Source organism: Eleginops maclovinus, chromosome 6 (genome assembly GCF_036324505.1).
Source record: "Eleginops maclovinus isolate JMC-PN-2008 ecotype Puerto Natales chromosome 6, JC_Emac_rtc_rv5, whole genome shotgun sequence".
In the NCBI taxonomy this organism is placed as follows: Eukaryota; Metazoa; Chordata; class Actinopteri; order Perciformes; family Eleginopidae; genus Eleginops; species Eleginops maclovinus.
This window is the reverse complement of record NC_086354.1, coordinates 2,331,627-2,356,264: the sequence shown is the minus strand read 5'-3', so window position 1 is coordinate 2,356,264 and position 24,638 is coordinate 2,331,627. Positions and strand designations below refer to the sequence as shown.

The following is a 24,638-nucleotide window of genomic DNA, read 5'->3' as shown; positions in this document are numbered from 1 at the left end:
GCTGGAAACACACAGTACACTAACCTAAAGTCGAAACAGTCGGTTGACATTTAATGCTAATGCCATGGATTTCTGCAAAACACCCAGTAACAACTGCACCTCTTTAGAAAACTGTTGGTCTCTGTCTGATCATCCCTCCACATCTGACAATGAGTCAGCAAACGGAAGTTGGGTTGCATTTATTTCCAGTATGAAGTTCAGAGTTGGTATGAGTAACATTTAAAGCAAACCACTCCTGATATCAGCTGTCATCATACTGTCTTTGCAAAGTAAACTCCACTGTGCTGCATTACCACTCACACACAGCTTGGGTTAACGCTGATTCTAGCTGATGCCTGTATAATAGATAACTATGGTGGCCAACAGGTGCAAACACGTTAATGGCCCAAATCACTTGAATTAGGAGAACGTGTGGCAGTTTGTCCCAAACAAATGCAAATGGATTAACATATTTAACCAACTTGACAAAGCATGTGCTGTGTTTACTAAAAGCACTGCATAAACCAAACACTGCAAATACAAAACGCTGCAAAAAGCTCAAATCACAACGGAGATCAGGGGACACTAAAAAGTGAGGCACACAGTTGGGCCCGGAGCACTTGGTGACGTTCAGGATTATACATTTGGCAACTGTCACTGTTGGCAGAGTTAGTCTGTGTTTTGTCAGTATATTTGAAATGACTAGCTACATTAGCTAGCTAACTCACAGCAGATCTGCAATAATATTGCAATTGCAATAGCTAAAAAAAGGTATAAGAAGCAAATAAAGCAAAGTATAAACTAGATTAACTGCCCATAATATAACATTACTTTGTGGGGGCTCCAATATAACTGACTGCATAATTAAAAGACAAGTATCATGGCAGCCAAAGATGGTTGTTATGGTTTATTATATCTTGAGTTATCCGGCAATGTTTGATGATTATATTAAGAAAAAGTGACAAGATTTCAGTTATTTTCAACAGCTCAGCAATGCCACAATAAGTGTATCAGTTTAAAATCTACTTCACCACTTTGCCTGCACAACGTTGGTTGGATTTTGAAGTATGATCATTTGTTTAAATTGTACAGGGTGTGTGTAGGTCTTATGTGCAAAATCCTGTTGCTGACACGGTGCTGCATTCCATTATATTGCACCGAAGTTGGATATACTTTTAGGTATATACTTTTTGAATGGGGGGTTCAGAAATGAGCCAAATGTTATTTTCCAGTTGTTCTATGATTATATATTCTCACTGCTGTAATGCAATCATCACACTAAACTAAGAGGGCTAACAAGGTTAAGTGCTTAACATCAGCATGCATCCACTGGTGGTTGCAGAGTCCTAAAAAGCAAATAAAAAGCGAGCATTTTGATTTTATTTGCGTGCTGGCTCACTGCTTTTAACTTGTCCTTTTTTAGCTGTAGGTTTCTTACCAGCTGGTTGACTATTATAAAGGGAAATCCACATGATCTCAATTAGGAGTGTCTTTGTCTCAGCAGACACATTTTAGAGACAAACCAGTTCCCGTAGACAGACACATTGAGCAGGAAGGCACTGGGACCTGAGAAACAGCCGATTATTGAGGCTCAGTGTATTTTTAATAGCAATGTTGCATAATGCTACAACCCATCTCCTCTCCTTCATGTGAGCTGGATGTGAGCTTTCATGTTTGATGCAATAATAACTTCTCTCCCTAGATTTTCCTCACCTTCTGCCTTCCTCATGTGAAGCACCAGCATTCATAATGTTGGGCACACTCCATATCCAAGTCCTTGGTATATATGCAGGGATATAAATATGTGAGAGCAGCTGAAGAGGACCAGCAGTCCTCAACTACATGGACTGATAAGACAAGCATTTTTTCCTCCATGCGGTAAAGGATCAATATAGGCTACATATATTCTTTAAGAACCAGGTCAGAGTTGATCCTTATTATAAAAATAGAATTCACAGTTAAAGTAAAAGGCAAAAAGTATTTTTTAGGTCAAATGAATTCACTGTCAGTCACTCATTGTGTATCTCAGTTGGAAGTGAGGTTTGTTCTCCACGTTTCAAGGTTATCTGGGGAGATTTTCATACAGAAAAGGCTTTCGCAGATGCAAAAAAAAAAATCCAAGGCAGACTGAGTCAAGCGGGAGTCCTGCTGGAGGTGAGAAGAATTTACAGAAGCTGCAGTGATTAATCCAGTGAGGCTCCAACTGAAGGTGCAGTCAGACTCAGATTACCTCCTCAGTCATTTCCATGAGCATCAGTAAAGACGTCTTCACTGCAGGTTTGCAAATGGACCCTTTCCTAGTTGACTTTTTACAAGGTCCAATCTGATTAGAATATGATTTGTCATTCAGAAAATGTTGATGTTTTTATCCTTGTTACATATCTGCCCTGTACAATTGAGTGGTGCAGTGCCTACACTGAAAAAACTGAAACTTCGACTTTGATTTAATATATTATTCCATTACAATCAGCTGACGCTTATGTCCGAAGTGACTTACAATAAGTGCAATAAACCGAAATGATTCAAACTTAGAACAGAGATTGGCGCGAGATTGAGATAATTGTATTGAGGTTAGTTGAAAGCAATAATATTAGCCTAAGTTTAAAAAAAAAAGAATATTAGGCTCAACTTAATTTTTTTTTCAACTAACCTAATACAGTTATGTGTTATGTATTGACATAAAACATTTAAAAATTCAATTTTTTCAGTGTACATGAAAGTTAGCATTCAATTCAATGGGAGTTTCCTATTGAATTTGGGAATATTGCAGTAATAAGATCTGAGGCAAACAAACCTTCATGAAATGTACATATTTAGATAAGCAGGATTATATCCACATATTAACACCACTTTGATGGTTTTGAAGAAGTAAAATCTAACGTTAGGCTGTGAAGGAATTTCATCACTGTCCCACCATTGCTAAGCTAAAGGCGGCTAATTAAAGAACCCTGCTAGCTAGTGCTGTAGTTTGTCAGTACCTCCGCTATAGTGAGTGCAGAGTGAATCAGTGCAGATGGCAGATAGTGGCAGGAACTCACATCACAAATGATTCACATATGTTGCTACAGGGTTAAAGGCCTACTGGGTTATCACTTGCTCATGCAGAGGTAACAAGTGTGGTGTGTGTTTTGATCAGAAGGACATGTTGAAACTAACACCTCATGAAATTATGGTATGTTGCAAAAGGAACATTGCATGTTCCAAATGTGGTGAAACAAACACCACTGTTGCAATTTATTGAACAATAAAAAGTAAGGAAAATGGCTTTGATGAATATAGGTATGGCTGCCCTCGACTAAAAAATGTTCTAGTCGACTATTCGTCAATTCAGGTGATTAGTCGACTAATCGTCTCACGTATATGATATATTATGAATTATGAAAAAAATACACTGAGCATTAAGTTTTAGTTTCTATAATTCATATCTGAATATAACAACCCAATACATACTACACTGGATACAGCAACAAATGTGCTTGTCGGCAAAAATCCCTCCGCACATTACGCCCTGATCCTGAAATGAAAGCTTGAATTGATCGTGTTCTGAGCTCAGAATGATTATATATTATAGGTTTATATATATGTTGAAACAAAGCTAGGCTACTGCCTGACTCACTGCTGCGGTTTTCCTCCGAGTCTGAGGAAGGAACCCACGTTGTCGGGGATAATAAAGCTCCGTGTTTTGTTATGATGGCGTTGATACGGAGGCACCTTTTGTCCAGCGGAGTTTGCGTTCACCTTTTGGGGCTTGTCCTCTACTCGCTCAGAAGGATCGCACACTTTGGATATCCTGCTTATAACTTAAGGACCGGGCACAGCTCAGAATGGTTTCCGGCTGACGCGTCATAGCACACGCGCAGATGGACTTTTTTTTTCTTTTCAATTAATCAGCTAATGAAAAATTAGTCGATTAGTCGATTAGTCGACTAACGATTAGTCGACTAATCGGGGTCAGCCCTAAATATAGGTGATGTTTTTCTATATTGGGAAATGGGAAGCACAAGGGAAGGTTTGAAGCAATTCCATACTAAACTCTTATTTCAACCAATGAAAGTTTTATAAAATAACCAATTACAGAACAAAATGCTGCCACAAATAAGCTAGAGCACAGATTGTCTCTGAATCATCGGTGTGTTTCTTCCTCTTACTAATAGTAATGTTTATCGGTGTCTACCGGCAATTTGAAGACTGTAATAACATTAGAACATTTAAAATATTTTTTGATTAAAGTATATTTATGACATGTACACCAGGATAGAATTGCTTTATGCTTAAAACCCATCATATGATTTATCTTAGGGGGGAGGTGCAAAGCCCTGGTTTAAGCCTGGTCCTCGTTTTGACGAGTGATATGGATTGGGTAGAGGAATTCTACAGCAATGATGTGTGAAAGGACAGCTGATGGTTAGGAGGAGAACAGATTTAAAGTCTGACGGCAGCGTGATGATTGGCTGTTGTAGAAAGTGTTCAAATATATCTTTTTGACCTAAAGAGTGGACGCCCATGATCAGCCAATAAAGGCTGCTGGGGAAGTGAAAGAACGAATGAATAACGTAGGTAGTCTTCCTGATTAAACCTTTGTTGAGCTCCATTACTCAGCAGGTGAGTCAGGCACAGACTCTGACGGTTATAATATGGTGCGGCCCAGTCAGAAATCAGAATCAGTACCATGTGTCATAATTATTAAAACTCCTCCAGGCTGTGTTAGGAAAACCCTTCTGCCTTTGCTGTTTGTGTATGGTGGTTCCTATGCTATCGGCTGGAAAGGCTTTATCTGTATTTTTAGGACTTTAGGATCATACTGTCAGTGCGGGAGAGACGGTGCTAAACGCTGTGGAATGTAGGAGGTATAATGAGTGCTTTTCCATTTTATATTTCTGTTCACTCATGTCTCTTTCACATACTGCTGTGGTTACCATGGTTACACATCTTTTTTTCCATTTGGTAATGTTGAAAGACATGGAGAGGCATGATGGAGATAAGTGAGGAGGAAGAGAAAAATCTGTAAAAGAGAGAGACACATTAGACACATGTGTGACCTGTTGTGTGAAAGTTCCTTCCAGCTGATCATCACATGGTGGCCATGTTGGATTTAAGTTGCAACTTGAGCATAAAACCCTGCTGATGGAAAAAACTATTATTTTGATATTTTATACTCACTATGAAATCATTATTTGACTGGACTGATGATTTTTTGGGGTATTGTGTGAACATTTGCAGTGTATGACGGAGTGTTTACTCTTATGCAAATACGCAGATGAGGGTGAAATCGAGGTGACGCGATCGTGAACCCAGCATTTTGTCTCTGATCTACTGATGTTGTTGAATTACAAAACCAATACAAATCATCAGCCGGTAACTCTGGATGATGGCACACTGAGATCACAGTTCCTCATACTTGTTCAGAAACTGGAAAAAAATGTACTGTATATTTGCATACCCCAGAATGTCTATGGCATGGAAAATACATGCTACTTTATATATGTCTGTATGACGATGTTTTTAGTGTGGACGGAGAATAAACGACGAAAGTCCACGCCGAACCCCCCGGAAAACTTTGAGCACAGTCCTAGACGACAAGGGTGGCGCTTTTATCTAGCTCGACGGCACAGCGCTCTCCGTAAGTGAACAACGGCACAGCCAGCACAGAGCCATTCCCCCACTGCTCATATGAAGGCAGCTTATGTACAACTGGCAGGCCGATAGACTCTCAGGCCTCTGGTATCACAGCGGTGTTGTGCAGCAGTAATTGCTTGAAGAAAGAGCAGCAGCAGATGGTGCAAAGCTGGTGGTGACAATACTGTAAAACTTCAGCTGATTAGGAAACCTGAGCTGTGCCCCCATACAAGACATCTCAGCTACTGAAACCATGACCCACGTGGTTTTGGTTTAAAAGAAGGATTTTTATAAATTGTTAGTGTACTACTGACTCCCCATTATAGGTTTGCTCTGGTAGTTGGCTCTTTCAGTTCTATCTACATGTGCATAGTTGCATACAAAATTGTAATAAGCTTTAAGTGTAATTTGTAAGAACAGGAGACGTCTTTATAAGTCAGCAGGACTGCATAACTATGAGTAGTATTTGTGTTTGATCTATAAGAACAAATTGAATATATTATTCATAACTTTGTTTTTATTGTATAATCACCTGAAGAATTGGTTTATTAGCGTTAGCTTAAAATGAGCCCTTCATATCAACTTAAGAAGCTGTTCTTCTTTATGGAGTCCGCTATGTTGACTTCCACATTCCTACAGTTTCTCTGGCTCTATTGAGGGCATTTCATGATTTGATGTTACCTGAAGGCCACGGTAGTTTTCTGAAATGCTTGTTTAACTGCAGTAATACTAGCTGCTTAAATGTTGTTGCTTTTAAAGTAGTGTCATGGTCCAGATTGCCCCTTGGAAGAGACAGAGCCTTAAAGATATCGGTCCCTAAAAGCATTATGTTGCTAGTAATACGATCAAGGAGTACTGACACACTGATTTAAAGTTTTAAGCCCTTTATGGTACCTTTATAATATCCCTACAGCTTCTCAGATCATTACAGATCCAGTGACATCACTAGGATATTTTGAAACATTCCTACTATATTTTCTTGCCACTTAAACTCTAGGTTCAAGGGTTTTTATAGTCAGATGCACAGTAGCTACAGTGTAGTTATGGCAATGAAAATCTTAGGCCCCGAGCTCCTCCAACAATGCAGCATATTATAAAAGGACATAAGACAAAATAATAAAATAAAGATAATAAAATAAAACTAAAAGCTTGTGTGCAAAATGAAACAGAGTAGTTTAAATTAATGCAGGTAGAAGAAGGGACACTTAATCGTCCCACAGAGGGGACATTTTAAATTCTGCATTTGACCCATCCTATGGTTAGGAGCAGTTGGCTGCCATATGTATGGCACCCGGGGAGCAGTGTAGGGAACAGTGTCTTGCTCAGGGACACCTCGGTAGCACTTGGTCTATCCAGGACTTTAACTGGTGACCTTCCAGTTCCCAGGCGAAGCCCCTATGGACTTTGCCACCACCGCCCCGGCAGGTATTTTGTTAGACCAGTCTATAAGTAGTGCATTTGTATAACTGTATGTATAACTTATGACTTTATCCAAGAGTTTATGATATTTTTCACTATTGAGTAATTAACATCAATATATCAGTAAGGCCAAATTCATGCAGGTGAAAATCATAGTTCTATGTTGCAGGAATCTGTAAGTTGATTGACTCCAGGTGTATAGTCCGGCCAGAGTTCCTCACAACAAGTTAAAACATTCGTTACTTAAGTTTGTCTTCACTTTGCAGCAGAATCATAAGCTGCAGCTTTCCAAGACATGTCATGGCTTTTCACCGCTGCCTGGTGTCAATTCAGCTCAACACAAGAGAAGAGATTGGTTTGTCGGTCACAGCTGTCTGTCACATTTGGATGTGCACTCAGCCTGAAATTTAAGCAGAACATTCTGAAAAAACTCATATCAGGATTGCTACACCACACAGTCCTGCAAAGACCCATATGTTCTGGAGCCCTCTGTTTTATTCTTCAATGTTTGCATTTTCCCTGCCATCTTTGCTGATGATATCATTCAAATATGGTGCAGCAATGTCTGCAGTAGTGGAACAACTATTTAGATCTACACTACTATGTACTTAAGTATAAGAAGAGATACCATGAATACTCTGTTACAGTAAAAGTCCTGCATTCAAAATGATACTCAAGTAAAAGTACAAAAGGGTTCACATCAAAATATACTTGAAGTACCGAAGGAAAAAAAAAATCCATATTGGTCCATTTCAGAATAATATATTATATCTTTTGATTATCATTACTGATGCAATATTACTCCAGGTGTAACTTGATTTAAGTGTTGATTACATTTCATACCATGAATCCAAATTTGCTAATTAACTCAAGGTATTAAATAAATGTAGTACAATTTTTACCCCTGAATTGTAGTGGGGTAAAAGTACAAAGTATTGAAATTGAAATACTCAAGTAAAATACAACTAACTCATAATTGTACTTAAGTACAGTACTTGGATAAATGTACGTTGGTACTGTACACCCTAAATGTTGGTAAAGCAGAACTCTTTTATTGGCCAGTCAATGACAAGCACTGATACACAAGATAGAAAAAGGCAAAAGCCTTTCAGGAATAGAGTGTGAAACAAGAAGAGATGGATCAGCAGGAGAGAGAGTGTCAATACATGATCCCCCCCCCCCAATATTATGGTGTTTCTAGGTGTCCCAATTTTGTATTGATTTCCTGCTCCTGCACAGTGACACTCCTTTCAGTCAGTGGCTGACAATCCTTGTAGTGGATGACTAAAGACTATTATACCTTCCAACAGGCCAATCTTACTCGCTTCTATTCTGAATCACAGAGGCCGGTTCTCAGTGTTTGTATTTTCAGCCTTTTGGTCAGAAACTTAAAAATAATGTGATAAAAGTAGAGGAATTTTCTTAATCATGTTAACTCTTTTATTATGAAGCCGCTTCTGCAGTTGTTGAATTGAAATAGCTCAGCTGTGTTTAGCAGCCTGCTGTTCCTCAGAATTCACAGCTTCTCACCGCAGCTCATCGATAGTAAACTTTCAAATGAGTGATCATTTACTTTTAAATGCACAAACATCCAATGGCCACTCCAGCAGTGGTCTTTACTGTGAGTAACTATGAGTTACTAGTGGGTGATGCATCAAATCCATCCATCCATTTATTTAGAGAGTGCAATGAAGAACTGAATGTGTTGTCAACAGATTTCGCATAACTGTATTAGGTTAGTCAAATCTAATGTTTTGGATTTAAACTTAAAATGATTGCTTTCAACTAACCTAATACAGTTATATGAAATCTGTTGAAATAATACATTTGATTAAAGTCAACGTTTCAGTTTTTTCAGAGTGAGTGTATGTATGTTCATATTCACCAACCATGTGCACTGAAACATTGACTTCACTTGAATGTATTTATTTCAGATTTCAAATAACTGTATTAGGTTAGCTGAAAGCAATAATATTAAGTTTAAAATAAAAATATCAGGTTGAACTTAATATTATTGCTTCCAACTTACTTAATACTGTTGTGAAATGTATTGACACAATTAATTCAAGTCAACGACAATCCCTTTTCTTAACATGTGATTGTATTCATTTTTGATACAGAAAAAGACAGAAAAGTGAGCTGAATGTGATATCGAGGTGTATCCCTGATGTGTGTGATGATGTGTTTGCGCCGCTATAAGTAAAGTCCCATCTGGCTACGTTAAATGAACTTTCTGTCTGCCTTCGATGCTGGTATCCACCCTCAGAGGGTGACTCAAAGGCTTTTTGTTCGCCAGCTTCCATTTAGCCCAAAATAACTTGATCTCAGCCCTATTTTCATTTCTCCTGCCGCCCACACACAGCATCAACCCAGCCTGCCTGGTACATATGGCTCTTTGAAAAATGCAGCAGGAGGTGGCGGTAAGTGACGGTTGGGTTCAGCTGTCAATCTACTCTGTTTTCTGTCCCCTCTATATAATCTAGTCCACTTTGTTTGCATCCCGCTGCTTTACATCCGTTCCTCGATTCTCCTCATCTCACTTTGTTTTTCTCGCCTCTCCTTCTAGAGATTCTCATTCAAGTTTCAGTTGTATAAATAGCTAATCTGCAGTTCAGAGGATGGTGTGTTCTTGCTCTCCCAACAGATCTATGTGTGTAACTGATGAGTAAATCTTTTCAGGCAGAAAATAATCTCCATAACATTTTGACGACACTGGTTTGGAGTCTTATCATGTTCTGATTAGTGGCTTTAGGTTTCTTCTTTCTGTAGCGCTCTTCTTTGAGATTTTTCATCATGACATGATCCCTCCTCCACAGGAAGTACAGAAGTTATTTACATAACAGAATCAGGAGGATTGCATTTCGCTTGTTGGACTATTTACACTGAAAGAACTGAAACATTGACTTTAATTAAATGTATTATAAGAACAGATTTCACTAAACTGTATTAGGTTAAAAGAAAGCAATAAATAATCATATTGCTTTTAACTAACATAATACATATTGACTTAATTAAAAGTAAAAATACTTCAGTGTAAAAATACTCAGTTACTCTGCATTCAAATTTGTACCTAGCTAAAAGTAAAAAAGTATAAGCATCAAAATAAACTTTAAGTACAGAACCCCCAAATCTTTTTAAATTATTTTATTTAAATGAAGGGTGCATTAATGTGTTCACTTTGTTCTTGCTGAAGGTGGCTTTATTTGAATTACTTTATACTCTACTTAGTAGCTTAGCATATAATAATCATCGAGTAAAGTTCAAGTTTCTCAATTTCTATAAGTACGGTAAATGTACCTAGTTACATTCCACTTCTGAAAGCTATAACTGGAACTGCTTATATACAAGTTTTACGTTTCTTAAAATTAGACAACCTATTGTGGTAACGAGCCCCCTTTTTTCAATGCCTTGAGGAAAGATGTAACACATGAAGCTTAAGTTACTCAAGAGGGCCTGACTGTGTGTGTGTGTGTGTGTGTGTGTGTGTGTGTGTGTGTGTGTGTGTGTGTGTGTGTGTGTGTGTGTGTGTGTGTGTGTGTGTGCGTGCGGTTGGGGGGGTAAACATCTACTCAATGGTCATCTTTTGCGTCAGTCCATTGGCAGTTGTGTGGACACTCAAAAATAAACGGATCAAAAGAACTCTCGTCAGGTTCTTTTATAAAGTCATATTTAATGTCATCAGATGTATAATCCTGCCTGTAGATACAATAAATGCCGCCTTTTTAAGCCCGTGTTATTTGGGTCCTTGTAATGTCTGACTTCGCTAACACATCATTGGAAGTGAATCACTTCCTCCCTCGATTCAGTAACGCTTTATTTTTAGACACAGTGTTGTGAGTACAATGTCTTTCCAGCGACACTGAGTAATTCAGGACTTCCTACCCATAATTGTGCATGCAACATATATTCAGTGTGTGAGGGGGGTGTTTCAGTCTAAGGAAACATTGATTCAAAGAACAGAAACTAATAACGTTCATTTACACTCATTACATAAGTCTGGTTTCAAAGCCCATGGCCTCTATTTCCGTCTCTTCCTTCTCTCTATGAAAAAGTGGTCATATGGGCAATGATGGTATGGATGCTTTATGAGGTTGAATACATTATTTATAACATTTCCCACAAGTCATCACTGTCCAATTCAATCAGCCACACATGGAAATGTCTAAGGCCATTACCAGGGAGTTCCCCAGATTTTCAAACACATCGTGTTCTTCTGGTCAAGACCAATGGGAAAAAAATGTGATTATTCCATTTCAGTTCCAGTCCTGTTCATGTAGCGCACAACTGAGTAAAATCATTATTAGTATAGACTTTAAATGGGACCTTTTATGCTTTTTGGGGTGTTCCCTTTCCTGTAGTGTGTTCTATAAGTTTTTCTGCATGTTGCAAATGCATTTTCAGTTTCTCCCCTCCTTTTTCAGGAATATCATGGGAAGGGGAGAAAATATTTGTATGGTGATTTTAATGGGTAATCTTTTATTTACCAAAGGTATGACCTTTACACTGCACAACAATGTTGATATTCTTCCTTTCTACAAAAGCCTGGTTTATTTTTACTGACAATTCCATGACGGGAAAGTATTAAAATAGGTGTAAATTGATATTTTTTACCAAAACTCTGCGTTACTTTGAGCTCACTGCTTGTTAAAGTTTAAAAACGTCATGTGTTGGATGCATGATTTTGTGTGCTCCGGGTTTGCACAACTGCGCACCAGTGGGGACATTTCTGTATGTGTTAAAATAATTTGACACACTCAGTTGTTGGTTTTGCTGCACTCTATCACAAATAATAATGATTCATCTTGAAAGATATCCTTCCAATTAATCTACCCCAAGCCACAGTGTGTGTGTGATATCTGAAGGATTCACTACCAAAGGACTCCAGGGAGGGCTGTTCTACAGATCTCCGTGTTTGTGAGTGTGTGGCTGATCCCAGAGAGTTACTGTGGCTTGTTAGCAACGCTTCCACCAGTGGAGCTGTCAGGTTGAGTTAAGCAGTCGTGTCACAGGCCAAGTAGGACGGAGGAAACTCACACAGACACGCACGCGCATATCTACCCCCCACTAAACCGCAAAGGCGAGAGAGCAAGTACACACACAGTTATGCAGCGTTCACATCACCACTGCGGCTTTGCATGGCTGTTCATCTGAAATAAAACTGCCTCGCGAGCAGTCTGAAGCCTGGAGCATTTCCCTTGGTTCCCTGAGATGTGAACGAACTGTTATGTAAGATCAGAGACAGGGGACATCTTATAGCACTGTACCTGCACTGCAACACAGGCTGATCAGACAGGTTCGCCTGGAACACCGAAAAGGACTGAAAGAGAATGATTTAAATTGGAAAAGGACTCCTATTACTCCTGCACTGTTTTTAATATTTATCATCCCTTTGCTGCCTTTGTTTTTGAATAACATAACTGGCTCAAATTCTTACGATTTTGGGGTTCGTTGTTAGTTTAGAGGTGTTGTGAAAGACAACCGGCTGTTTCTTTGCGCCTTTTTTTGTGAGACTTAAGTTGATGATATTAAAAGAGGCCCCATTCTGGGTTCTGAGTTTCTAGGGACAAAGACAACCAAAGCAGCTCTTCTAAACAAAGGTTTAAACAATATGTGTCTTGTAAACTTAAAGCTTTGTTAATTAACGCCGCTACACAGCCTTTGCCAAACATTGGACCAGGCTGTTGGAAGCACTCCTGTTTTATCGGAATAAAAGAACAGTGTTCCAAGTTATTAAGGTACAGTCATGTCCAATCTAAAAGTCTTAACTTGCCAGCTTTCTCCACACACTAACTGGAACCGCTGTTTTCCTTTTTGTTTTACATCATTCAGCACATCAGTTTTATTTTTATTCACAATAGAACTAAGGTGGCTCAGGGGTAAGTACCGAATGTGAATATGTTGTGTCTAACTGTGTGAGACATCCAACCTGTTTAGGGTCAACCTGCCTCTCCCATATTGTATTCTGAGATGGCTCCAGTCCCTAAACATCTAAATAAAGTGATAAGGAACCCAAGGTTCAGGTTTAGAAAACAAAATCAAAAGCTTTTACTTGATGTTGGTTTTCAGGTTTCATGGTTTTTCCAGTTTTCTAATGCCCTGCTCATTATTTATGCTGATTGTGATGTTTGGATGCCTTTCACTCTGAAAACCAAAAGGATTATCAAAATCTAAAACATTGGTCCTTTTTAAACAGGTCTCTGGCACACAAGATTCTTATAATTAAAGGTCAAAAATAAGGTATTAAGATCAACAATTATATCACATTCTAAGATTTGTTAAGCTAAATGCAATCTCTATTAGTAAAAAGCTAACATATGGCCATAAATAAAGTAATTCATGGTCACATGACTTCACGTCACCACCGCTAAGCTAAAGGCGGCTAATGTTCGTCATGAAAAAGCGTTTGCTAAAAGATAATTAAATGATACTTATCTTGCCACTAGCAATGGCCTTTTTCATGACACACAGACCTTCACAAGTTATGTATTTAAACCAAAAAGGGAAAATGTCTTAAGTTTGTGTTAACCACTGACCTTATTTGGGGCATCTAACCAAATAAATACCAAAGAGTTTCCTTCAAGACGAGGGAACAATGATGGTAAAATGCTAAATCATTTCAAGGTTTTCATTCCTGCAACACTCTTTTAAATGAGAGGATATATGTTTTCTAAAGTTTGACTTGTTATTGGTTGTTACTTGTTGCTTTGCATTACCTGTTAGTCTTATTGCTCCTCTGTCTTCTTGTCTTCCAGAGTCTGCAGCTCTCCTCTCAGGGACAGTCTTCTGCAGCCCTTTCTCTGATCACAGGCCTGCCCGGCATCTCTCATCCATATCATTCCTCTTCACATCCACCCATCCTTCCCCGTGTCATGAAAGGCCTGTCCAGTAGTCGGAGTCACCATCACGTGGTCTCCTATGAACCGTCATATGATCTACTGGGTCACCACGTTGATCGCAAGCCATACTTGATCAGTCAGAACGACATGCCTGTGCCCATTCCCATGCCGCATTCTGCTGAGCTGTCCTACTACAACGCTCAGCGCTCCCCGTACCCCTCTGACAGCAACAGCATCGTCCCATATGGAACCTTCCCAAGGAGGTGCCACTCCACCTCCTCATCTCACCATCCTGAGGTAAAGGATGAGGGTATGGCCATGGTACCATATGTAGGAGGAGGAGGAGGGGGAGGAGGTGGTGGAGGAGGCTATGGAGGTAAAACGCCAACCCGGGTACCGTCAAACTTTGCGGACCCGTTTGAGCGTCAGCAGTCATTCTCCAGAGATGGTTACCACACACTGCAGTACAAACGAGGAGTGCTGGCCCACAGTGGGGGGATGGGGGCCAACAACATCAACAATGACAGCCCGGGGAGAATCCGTCATCTGGTCCACTCGGTCCAGAAGCTCTTCACCAAGTCACACTCATTGGAGGGGCCACACCACACACAGTCCAATAAGGGGGCCAATAATGGGAGCGTTAATGGTGGTGTTGGTGGTGGAGGAGGTGGTGGTGGTGGTTCAAGGGCCAGCCTAGAAGGTGAAACTCCACCAGGGGGAGTGCGCCACCGGAAGCGCAGCAAGAGCCGCGAGCGCTGTCGATCAGCAGAGCCCAAGCATCGAAGCCACCATCACCACCACCACCAGCTCCATGGCTCGGCATCTGCTCCAGGCTCCGGGTACTGGAGCTCAGATGACAACCTGGAACGGGAGCTGTGTCTCTACCACCCTCACCATCACCAACCTCCACCCTCGCCCTCACCCTCCATGTCCCCATCACCCATCGCCATGACAATGGGCCGTTATCCCGGCAGCAACCACGACAAGTACCCCCAGAGTCCCCTCCCCAATCTCTCCTCCTCGCAGTCCCAGCAGTACTTCATGATGGACCCTTACGGCACACTCAACGAGCACACACACACCCACGCACACCACGGCCACACTCACCACCATTCTGCACTCAAAGTCTCCCGGAGCAACAACGATGTCAAGTATACAGCGTCGTCGGCGTGCGTGCCAATTAGTGGTAGCAGCAATAACAGCGGTGGCGGTATCGTTGGAGGAAGTGGCCCCTTGCTGCCACTGGGTCTTGTGGACGGGCCCCTTGTGAAGAAAGGGGCGTGGTCGTCAAGCCTAACGGTGAGCAGGGCCCGAGAGGTCTACACCAACAACAGCAGCCACAACCAGCTACGAGCCAGCGCAGGATCCGGTAACCTAAACCTAGATAGAGCTCTAGTCAAATCTAAGGGCAGTCAGCAGCAGGAGCGCACTTGCCATTTCTTACAGGTAACTAATAATTCCCCCACTCCCATCCAACACCAGTCGAATCACCCCCCCTCTGTTGCCTCCCTTTTCTCCACAACTTACTTTCCTCACCAATGTTTCCTTTATGTCAGTGGTGTCCAGTCTTGTGAGACTTCAGGTTTTCAGTCTTACCAAACACTACACTCTCTGACTTAGCTGAAGGACAGCTTCAGTTAGAGAAGGGCAAACCAATCTGAATCCACTACTGTAGTGGACAGCTGACTATCGGAATCTCTTGCATTTTCAGCCACAAGTTCCAGAATGTGCACAGTTGTTGTCCTTGCACATTCATCGTTATATTTATTTTTGTCACATGGGTCATTGTGTACTCATTTAGCAGGAATGCCAGTAATTCATTCCAGGACAATGGATGTTTGATTCTTTAGAAGTTCCGAGAATGCTCATTAATGCACATAGAGAAGTTTTGCAAATGATTGCCTTTGGGAAAAGTTTCCATGGTTAGAACTTGGAATATTGCAACTTGTTACTAAAAACCATTGGGATCTGACCACTGAAATACTAATGTAATGCCACTTTTTAGTTCTTGCTAACTTTTTGGACTCTGACAAATAGAGTCATGTATAATATAAGTGACTCAATACTTAAGAGAGATTTGAAACAGCTGTAGACTTTATTTCATTATCTAAAGCTCTGTTCAGGCTGCGATTATACAGTTAGAAAGATGTCGCTCCCCCATTAAGTGAGCAGGGTGAGCAAAGATTTGTGTTGCTTCTGTATTCTGGGAACTTTGTAGGTAGCAAGACATTCAGAGTAATGAAACAATTATGGTTTTTGGACACCGGTGTAACTCAATACCTCCTCATCTAGGGATAACACCCATAAAGTTATCATAAAGAATCCCGAAGAAGACGTGTAAGGAAACCAGAAGTAGATTATTATATTGTTTAAGATTCAGTTTTTAAGTGAGCTGTAAGATTCAACTCTAAAAATGTAGAAAAGCTGAAAACCATAAAAGTAGTTAAACGGTTAAATATCTCTTAATGTATGTATTGTGTAAGATGGGTTTAATGGCACAGTTGAGGATTTATGTTTATGGAAAGGGGATAAGTGATCCTTGGTAGGTCAGTGTGAGATTTAACTCCTATAGGAGGGCACACCCTCATAGCTGTCGAATCCAGGATAGGTTTGCAGGGTTGAGGCTAGCGTGACGGCTGCCTATGTCATGCATTTTATGTTTTTCTACATCAGTAAATGTTACTAAAAGACACCCCTTCCAACTGAACAGTGGACGTGCATCCCAGTTTAGTAGGCTACTCTGGGTCAAATTGCAAGGTCTTCTCTAACTAAATCCCTGTATTGCTTTAGTGTTTGGCTGGATTGAGAAATGGAGATTTACATGACTAAAACCATGACTGGATATCAAGGCTGTGGACACACTACAACATCAACATCATTAACTTACATGGAACTGTAGGAACAACATATTTGTACCAGGGTCCTTTTAATAACTATTGTAGTTATGCCAGCAATCACAAACCACAAAGACATGGATCATTGGATCTCAGAAATGTTTCAGTGAATATAAATCATTTCATCAAAGAGTAAACGAGCTCAGTATGTTATATGAAAAATAGCTAACAGTTATTTTGATAATTGGTTAATCTACCATTAATAAAATGTCAGATAACAAGTCAACACATTTTCGACCAACTTTCAAAATGAAATGGGCTGTGCCTCAGGAGGTAAAGTGGCTCGACCAGAAATCTAAAGTCTGGCAGTCTGCTCCTCTAATCCCAATGGGAAGGAATAACCATTGGTGTGAGAATGAGATTTAAATTAGATGATGAGCACTTTAGCATCTTGTATGGCAGTTCTTGCTGGAAGACTAGAAAGAGGCTATACTGTAGAAGTCCATTAGGAACCTGGAAGCAGACACATTTCCAACCATATATTTTTGGTTAAAACTACCTGATAATTTGGAGGATTATAGTTAACCATCCAAATATTGGTAAAACATGTTCCGTTGATCAATTTACCAATGAGTCGATTGATCATTTAAGCTGTAATTAGCATACAAATCAGTCAGTGAACTGTACCTTCTCTGTTGTCGGGTTTTACACTCTGACTAGCTGACTAGTGTGTAAGAGTGGAATAAACACATGACTCTCCGTTAATGTTTGGAAAAATCACTCAGAAAACAAATGTTATACTAGTTATGATTATATTGGGATGGAGATCTTAATGAAACACATATACCAACACATTGATGACTCATTACTATTACAAGAGTAACCTTTTCCAATGATTCTAGTGCTTTGTCTTTCAGATCTACTCAAAAACACTATGATAATCTCAGCTAACGTACAACAGACTATAATCTCTCATGCCTTTCAGCTTTTTACATTGTTGACACATTTCTTACTCTAATTTGGTCGGTTAAAATATAAAATAACAGTCGGAAAACCCAACGATGAAGTCAATAGCGGATGGGGAAGGCTTCACTCACAGTAGCCTAGATTTGGGGCTTCTGTAGTTGATGAGCATTATGCTTTAGTTAGCTTGATAAAAATGTATTAGCTAACTAAATTAGCCTGCTGGCTAGTTAGCCAGATAACATATTGGAGCTTATATACAGACCTGAATCAGGTTGTGTTTAAACATTGTTGCTTTAATATTTAGAATATAATTAGACATGCCATCAATCAGTGACGGTCACCAAGACAGTGTCTACAAATCAAAGCAAAAGGAGAAAGAAAAAAAGCGTGAGCGTTTCTTCTTATGTTTTATGGCAAAATTCACTTCAAACGTTTTGATTACAAACTTCAGAGAATACAAAAAAAAATTATAAAGCAAAAGTGTAATACATAGATAGTAAATCAAACACCGGGCGAATCTTTGTGACCACCTACCATACTCACCTGGAAGTAGTGATTGCTTTAGATAAAGGCTATGCTATGAATAATGCAACAGGCTAAAAAAACCTCCTTTAATTTACTTCGTAAACAGGGTAATTCAAACACGCCGCTGATCTAAGTGGATAAAAAGTTCAATACAAATTTAGTGTCGAGAATATAAAAAAGTTGTAGTGTGTCCACAGCCTTAGGATCATTGCTCCCCACCACCAGTTTATTACTCCCAAGAACCCCACTGCCACCTCCTCCCTCTACTCCCCCTCCTGCCTCTCTTCCACTCACCCAACTCACCCCCACGCTTCTTACCCACCCAACCCCTTGCCACCCACCTCCTTTTACTTCCTCTTGGTTTGGAGAGCCTCCCTCTTCCTTCTCCTCTTCCTCCTCTTTCGTCCTTTTGAGTTGAAGAGAGAAGTAAGTGCAGATCCAGTAGCAGCCTTACTCTCTGAATGCTAGGTGATGACATGACCTCATGAAGAACGACATCCCTTCCTGTTTGTAGACTTCATTTTTAATTTAGTAGTGCTTCCCTTTCTACCAGTTATCTTTTCCTCACTGTGTCTTTGTGGATTGTTGCTATATGTTTGAAGTGCTGTGTTGAGCTAAGTGTTGGGGAGATGTTTAACTTCATAAAGGAGGTGGAGTTTAAATATATAACCCAATAGTAGAACTACAATTACATTTGAATTGGGTTTAAGTTTATTACTTTGACAAGTGTAGTGCCTCTTCATTTAAGACGCCTTTATTATGTTTAATTTGAGACTTGGCTCCCAGCGAAATACACACATAGAAGCAGCAGACAGCTTTTGAACATGGATGCACACAATACCAAATTAAAGATACTTATATCAGTGCGTCCAGTACATATGTAATCAACTTTTCATATCTTATGTTTAGTATTAACTTGTGAAAAACTTGAAATTGGGCTGCTCCTTTGAGCGGAGGTGTTTGTACCTTCTCTGCAAACCAAATGTGATTACAGGAAACAAAATCTGTGACTTGAGTTTCTATCAACTCCCAAATGAATTCAGCAAAGGGTTTGATAGGATTTACAGTAATGCTGGGTTCAGATGTGTTGAATAAACCCTTGACATTTGGGACAGAAGGAAAAAAACATCATACATCTACAGGAATGCACTGCAATGTCTTTCAGGAACACAATCAAAGACAAGCAATAATTGAGCTGCATTCCTATATTGACTTTGACATATATCTGGGAAACACTAGAAGGTCAAATGAGGATTGACGTTCGACTCATTGCAACGGTAAGTTCTGGCTTTAAACGTTAATAATCTCCCCAGCACCGGCTAGGGTTGTTCTGTTGGCTGTGCTGAACTGTGTGGGATGATCTTGTTTTATGAATGTGTGTGTAAGTGTGTGTATGATTAGAAATGGTTATTTAAAGTACAGTACACATGTATGACATACATCAGGATAACACTAGAACATTGAAATACCGTACTTAACAAAGGATATGATGTACCGTCTGGGCCTTTATGCCAGCAGGAATGTATTATACTTCTCTCTAAAGTGTTCCTGAGCTTCTTACATCCCATTTGGTGACAATTTGCATTATTTCAGACTTTAGACCAGTTTGTGCATCTCATATTTTTTTTATAAAAGACCAATCATCTGCCCATGTTTCACAAACCCAGCGGGCCATTATTTAACCTTCTACCACTCAAAAAGTCTTTGCTGAATACATTGTACGATAAAACTCCATTTTCAGTTTTCATTTAACGATTTTATCTTTACCAGATACCAATGCTGATGGGATGGATCATCAGATTTGATCTAGTGAATATTAGCGGGGGAGAGATTGAGAGATCAGCTGTGGCTCAGACTCTCTCTGCTGTTCGTCTCAACAAGCAGCAGAATGACTCATGTAATAACTGTAACACCATTTATTTAAAAAACACTGCACTAATGCCAGGAGTGACAGAAAGTGAAAACACACCATTGTAGTTCAGTTTTGAATTCAGAATTGTAAAAATTGCACTATGCAGTAAAATAGTGTTTATTGCCCCGATCAGTTATTTAAGAGCTAAAATTGTACTGTATAGCTCTTATTCTGTATTCTTCTAAGTGTTTTTAAAGTCGTTATAGAACGTCCATCTGACATGCATCAGTTAAATCAGTTCTAGAGTGGGCATAACACGTCATTGTGTACTGCAAGAGCTACGTAACAGGAGATACAGTAGTAAAAACTGTATATATCTTTAACATTATTTTAGATTTACAATATAAGACTCTATAATGATATAGTATGTACAAAATGAAATTAAGTGATTCCTGAATAAAATACAGGAATATGTATTTTTTATAATCTGCAAAAATGTCATAATTTAGGCACTTTAATTAAATTGATGCAAAAAACATATACAATCTCATATTTTGAGGTTCATAATCCATCAAGTCCAACATATTTAAATCAGAAGTCAGTACATTTCATGAGCATTTCCCAAATTGTCCCCTTAAAGCCTGGCTATAAAGAATAAATGTCCTTATAACAAAACATGTTTAATTCATGAGTAATAAAGGCTTTGTGGCTCAGTTAATACACTGAAAGGTTTACTGTAGTTGTTGCCATCTTTCTTGGCCATTTAGTTTATGATGGCTAATATTAAACTTTAAATAGATATTGTTTAGTGATATTCAAAAAGAAGCAAGTGAAACGAGTATGAATCAACCTTTTTTCAAAACAACTACTTTATGCATATTCCTTTGTTCGCCGACCACATAACAGAAGTATTTCCATGTAACACAAGTAGCAGGACTACTGAGACACACACAATGTTAGGGCAGTAGTCTGTGATTAAAACACATCGCCTTTCTTTAAGATGTGGTTAAGGTTAGGCAATAAACACTATGCAGTTAAGAATAGGCAAAAATGGAGAACGAAACATTGCCTTCTGGTCGTGGACAGATGAGAAAAGTCAAAGTGACACACCTCCTCCCTAAAGGCCCTGCTGTCCTCCAAAATGGACACAGAGGGGATAGAAGGCCATGACTTAGACATGAGCAGTATTTTTCTGCTGTAAAGACAAAACCGTTGAGTTTGGTTCAAATACAACACAGACGGGTTGTTTGAACTGCAGATTACAGCTAGTGAATTAGATCTCAGTAAACAACAGTGAGGCACTTTCTGAGAGTGAGGCTTTCAGGATTAAACAGAACAAATCAAAGACAAGTCTAAAAACACAAACTCAAAAAAATAAAAATTCTAACGGTAAGCACTAAAGTAACAGCTGAGGAAAACCGACATTTCCCTTTCAAACAATATAGTCCTCTTTGATTGTGGCAAACTAAACGTACAGATCTGCTTCAGCGGTGTCAGGAGAGCACATGAAAGCTGTCCCCATCCCCCCCGGCTCTATATGTTAAATCTGCAAATTATTATCTTCAGCCTCTCAGCAGCGCGGCTCCTGGCTGCTCTACACTGCCTATGCTGCTGCCTTAAGCCATCCAAACAGACAGGTGTTGCCAAGGAAACAATCCACAGCCTGTGCCATACAATACACTGTGTGCTGTATGCAGAGTTGGGAGGGTTACTTTAAAAATGTACTCTGTTACAATTGCTAGTTACCTGTAAAAAAAATCTGATGTCACTTGATTACTTTTGGATACCAATAATGTCAAACGCAAAGCAAATAAATACAAGAGAAAGGAAATATCAATCAGATGTTTTTTTACTTAGGTGTATAATCAATGTCAGACAACAGAGCAATGTGCCAGGGACCAAGATGTTTAGGATAAAAAATGTTATTTATAAATGTTTCAGTTTAATAGGTTAATTTGAAGAAAACACAGTATTTTTTTATAATAAACAGGTGATCTGCATTTAAAAAAAAAAGAAGATATTTAAATTAAATAAAAACAAAAGAAAATTCTGGCAGCAAAGTCTCCCTATAATAAATGTATCTTTATTTTAAAATGCATTGTAACATTTTAATCCTGCTAGAAATCCCCATATTTAAAAAATGTAACAGTAAGGAAATACAGATACCTTTTTTGTAGCCTGATTATGTGATCCCTTTACATGTAATCCGTTACTCCCCAAGCCTGGCTGTATGCACACTGTCACTGGGATTTATTTCTCAGAACGCGGACAGACAACTGTCTCAGAAATGCACCGAGGAAGAAAACAAAGTCGCTCTTATGAAAATCTTTCTTACTGATAGCTGATCCAGTATTCAAGATCGCTTTGGATTCATTGTACGCCTTTAAAATACTCCTAGAACAGTCTTATAGGCACTTGACGGGCCCTCCCCCCATCTGAGCCCTGGGTAGTCTCTCCCATTGCCCCCCTACTACGATGCACCTGCCTGTTAGTAAATCCCGTCTTTGAAAAACCTCACATTAATCTGACATTTTCAATGTAACTGTAAGGGAATACAGTTCGTTTTTTTGTTGTTGTATCCAGATAAATGTAATCCGATACTCCCCAAGCCCAGTTTTGAAACTGAACCACTGACTTAAATGTAATGAGTCCATGCACAGTGTCACTGACTGTCACATGCACAGGGAATTGTCTCTCAGAAACGGAACAGACAGATGTCTCAGAGATGTACCAAATCTCCCACAATAGCATGTGCACTAATGACAGAGTGAAACGGTGTTCCGCGGCGTTCCACTGCGTTCTGCTGCGTTCCGCTGCTCCTCGCTCATTACAGCAGAATGAGTGTGGCGCTGCAGTGGAAGTGAGGCCTGTGCGTGGGTGAGAGGCGCTGCTGATGCTACTGCAGCTGGTCCTTTCCCCGCATTCTCTTTTTATAGCCAAACTGCTCATTTGTGTCTCTTTGACGTCACACACACACACACACACACACACACACACACACACACACACACACACACACACACACACACACACACACACACACACACACACACACACACACACGCAGAAGGAGAGAGACATCGAGCCCGGCAGATCAGTTCAGCCTCTTCTCCTCTGTGATTCATATATAATTAGTCACAATAGCGGCGCAATTCTCCTGCTGTCTGCCTCGGTTGTAGTCTGTCAGATTCTCACACTGGCCTCTGGTCTGAAGGCGCTAAAGGTGCTGGATTCACTCCAGCTAGCACAAACACGCTCAAAAGGTGTGGCTAATTAAAAATAATGAGCTTTGTTGGGATGTTTTTTAAAAGTAGATATACAAGCATCACTTAATTTTTTTTGCAGAGGCATAAAGTACATTTACTCAAGTACTGTAGCTAAGTACAATTTTGAGGGACTTGTACTTTAATTGAGTATTATCATTTTCAGTAGCTACTTCTACTCCGCTTCAATTCAGGAATACATCGTGTACTTTTGCTCATTTATTTACAGATCTGGATTAATGATGGTAAATATAACCAGCCCTTAAATCAGACTTTAGTTCACCTGCAGTAAATCCAGCAGCTACCCTGCAGTATACAAAGCCATTCAAACTAGCTGCACCTTTACCAGCTCTGAGAACACTTTAATGATCAATCATTATAAAACATATCAGAGATATTATTCTGAAATGGACCAATCAAACAATCACTACTTTTACTGTCGCTACTTTAAGTACATTTAGAGGAGAGTACTTTCTACTTTCACTGGAGGAACATTTAGAATGCAGGACTTTTACTGTGACAGAGTATTCCTACTCTCTGGTACTTCTACTTTACTCAAGTACAATATCTGAGTATTTCTACTTTTACTCAAGTACTAGATCTGAGTACTTCTACTTTTACTCAAGTACAAGACCTGAGTACTTCTACTTTACTCAAGTACAATATCTGAGTATTTCTACTTTTACTCAAGTACTAGATCTGAGTACTTCTACTTTTACTCAAGTACAAGATCTGAGTATTTCTACTTTTACTCAAGTACTAGATCTGAGTACTTCTACTTTTACTCAAGTACTAGATCTGAGTACTTCTACTTTTACTCAAGTACAAGACCTGAGTACTTCTACTTTACTCAAGTACAATATCTGAGTATTTCTACTTTTACTCAAGTACTAGATCTGAGTACTTCTACTTTACTCAAGTACAATATCTGAGTATTTCTACTTTTACTCAAGTACTAGATCTGAGTACTTCTACTTTTACTCAAGTACAAGACCTGAGTACTTCTACTTTACTCAAGTACAATATCTGAGTATTTCTACTTTTACTCAAGTACTAGATCTGAGTACTTCTACTTTTACTCAAGTACAAGATCTGAGTATTTCTACTTTTACTCAAGTACTAGATCTGAGTACTTCTACTTTTACTCAAGTACTAGATCTGAGTACTTCTACTTTTACTCAAGTACAAGACCTGAGTACTTCTACTTTACTCAAGTACAATATCTGAGTATTTCTACTTTTACTCAAGTACTAGATCTGAGTACTTCTACTTTACTCAAGTACAATATCTGAGTATTTCTACTTTTACTCAAGTACTAGATCTGAGTACTTCTACTTTTACTCAAGTA

The 24,638-nt window shown here is 39.4% G+C and overlaps 1 protein-coding gene across 1 annotated transcript in view; it reads left to right on the top strand.

Annotated features, from left to right (window-relative positions):
• LOC134865453 (disks large-associated protein 1-like) overlaps positions 1–24,638 on the top strand; it is a 138,582-nt gene that overhangs the window by 42,476 nt on the left and 71,468 nt on the right. The window contains exon 3 of the mRNA XM_063884976.1: positions 13,767–15,296. Within this exon, the coding sequence (XP_063741046.1) occupies positions 13,884–15,296 (1,413 nt within the window). The 5' untranslated portion in view covers positions 13,767–13,883. The remainder of the gene's footprint in view (positions 1–13,766; positions 15,297–24,638) is intronic.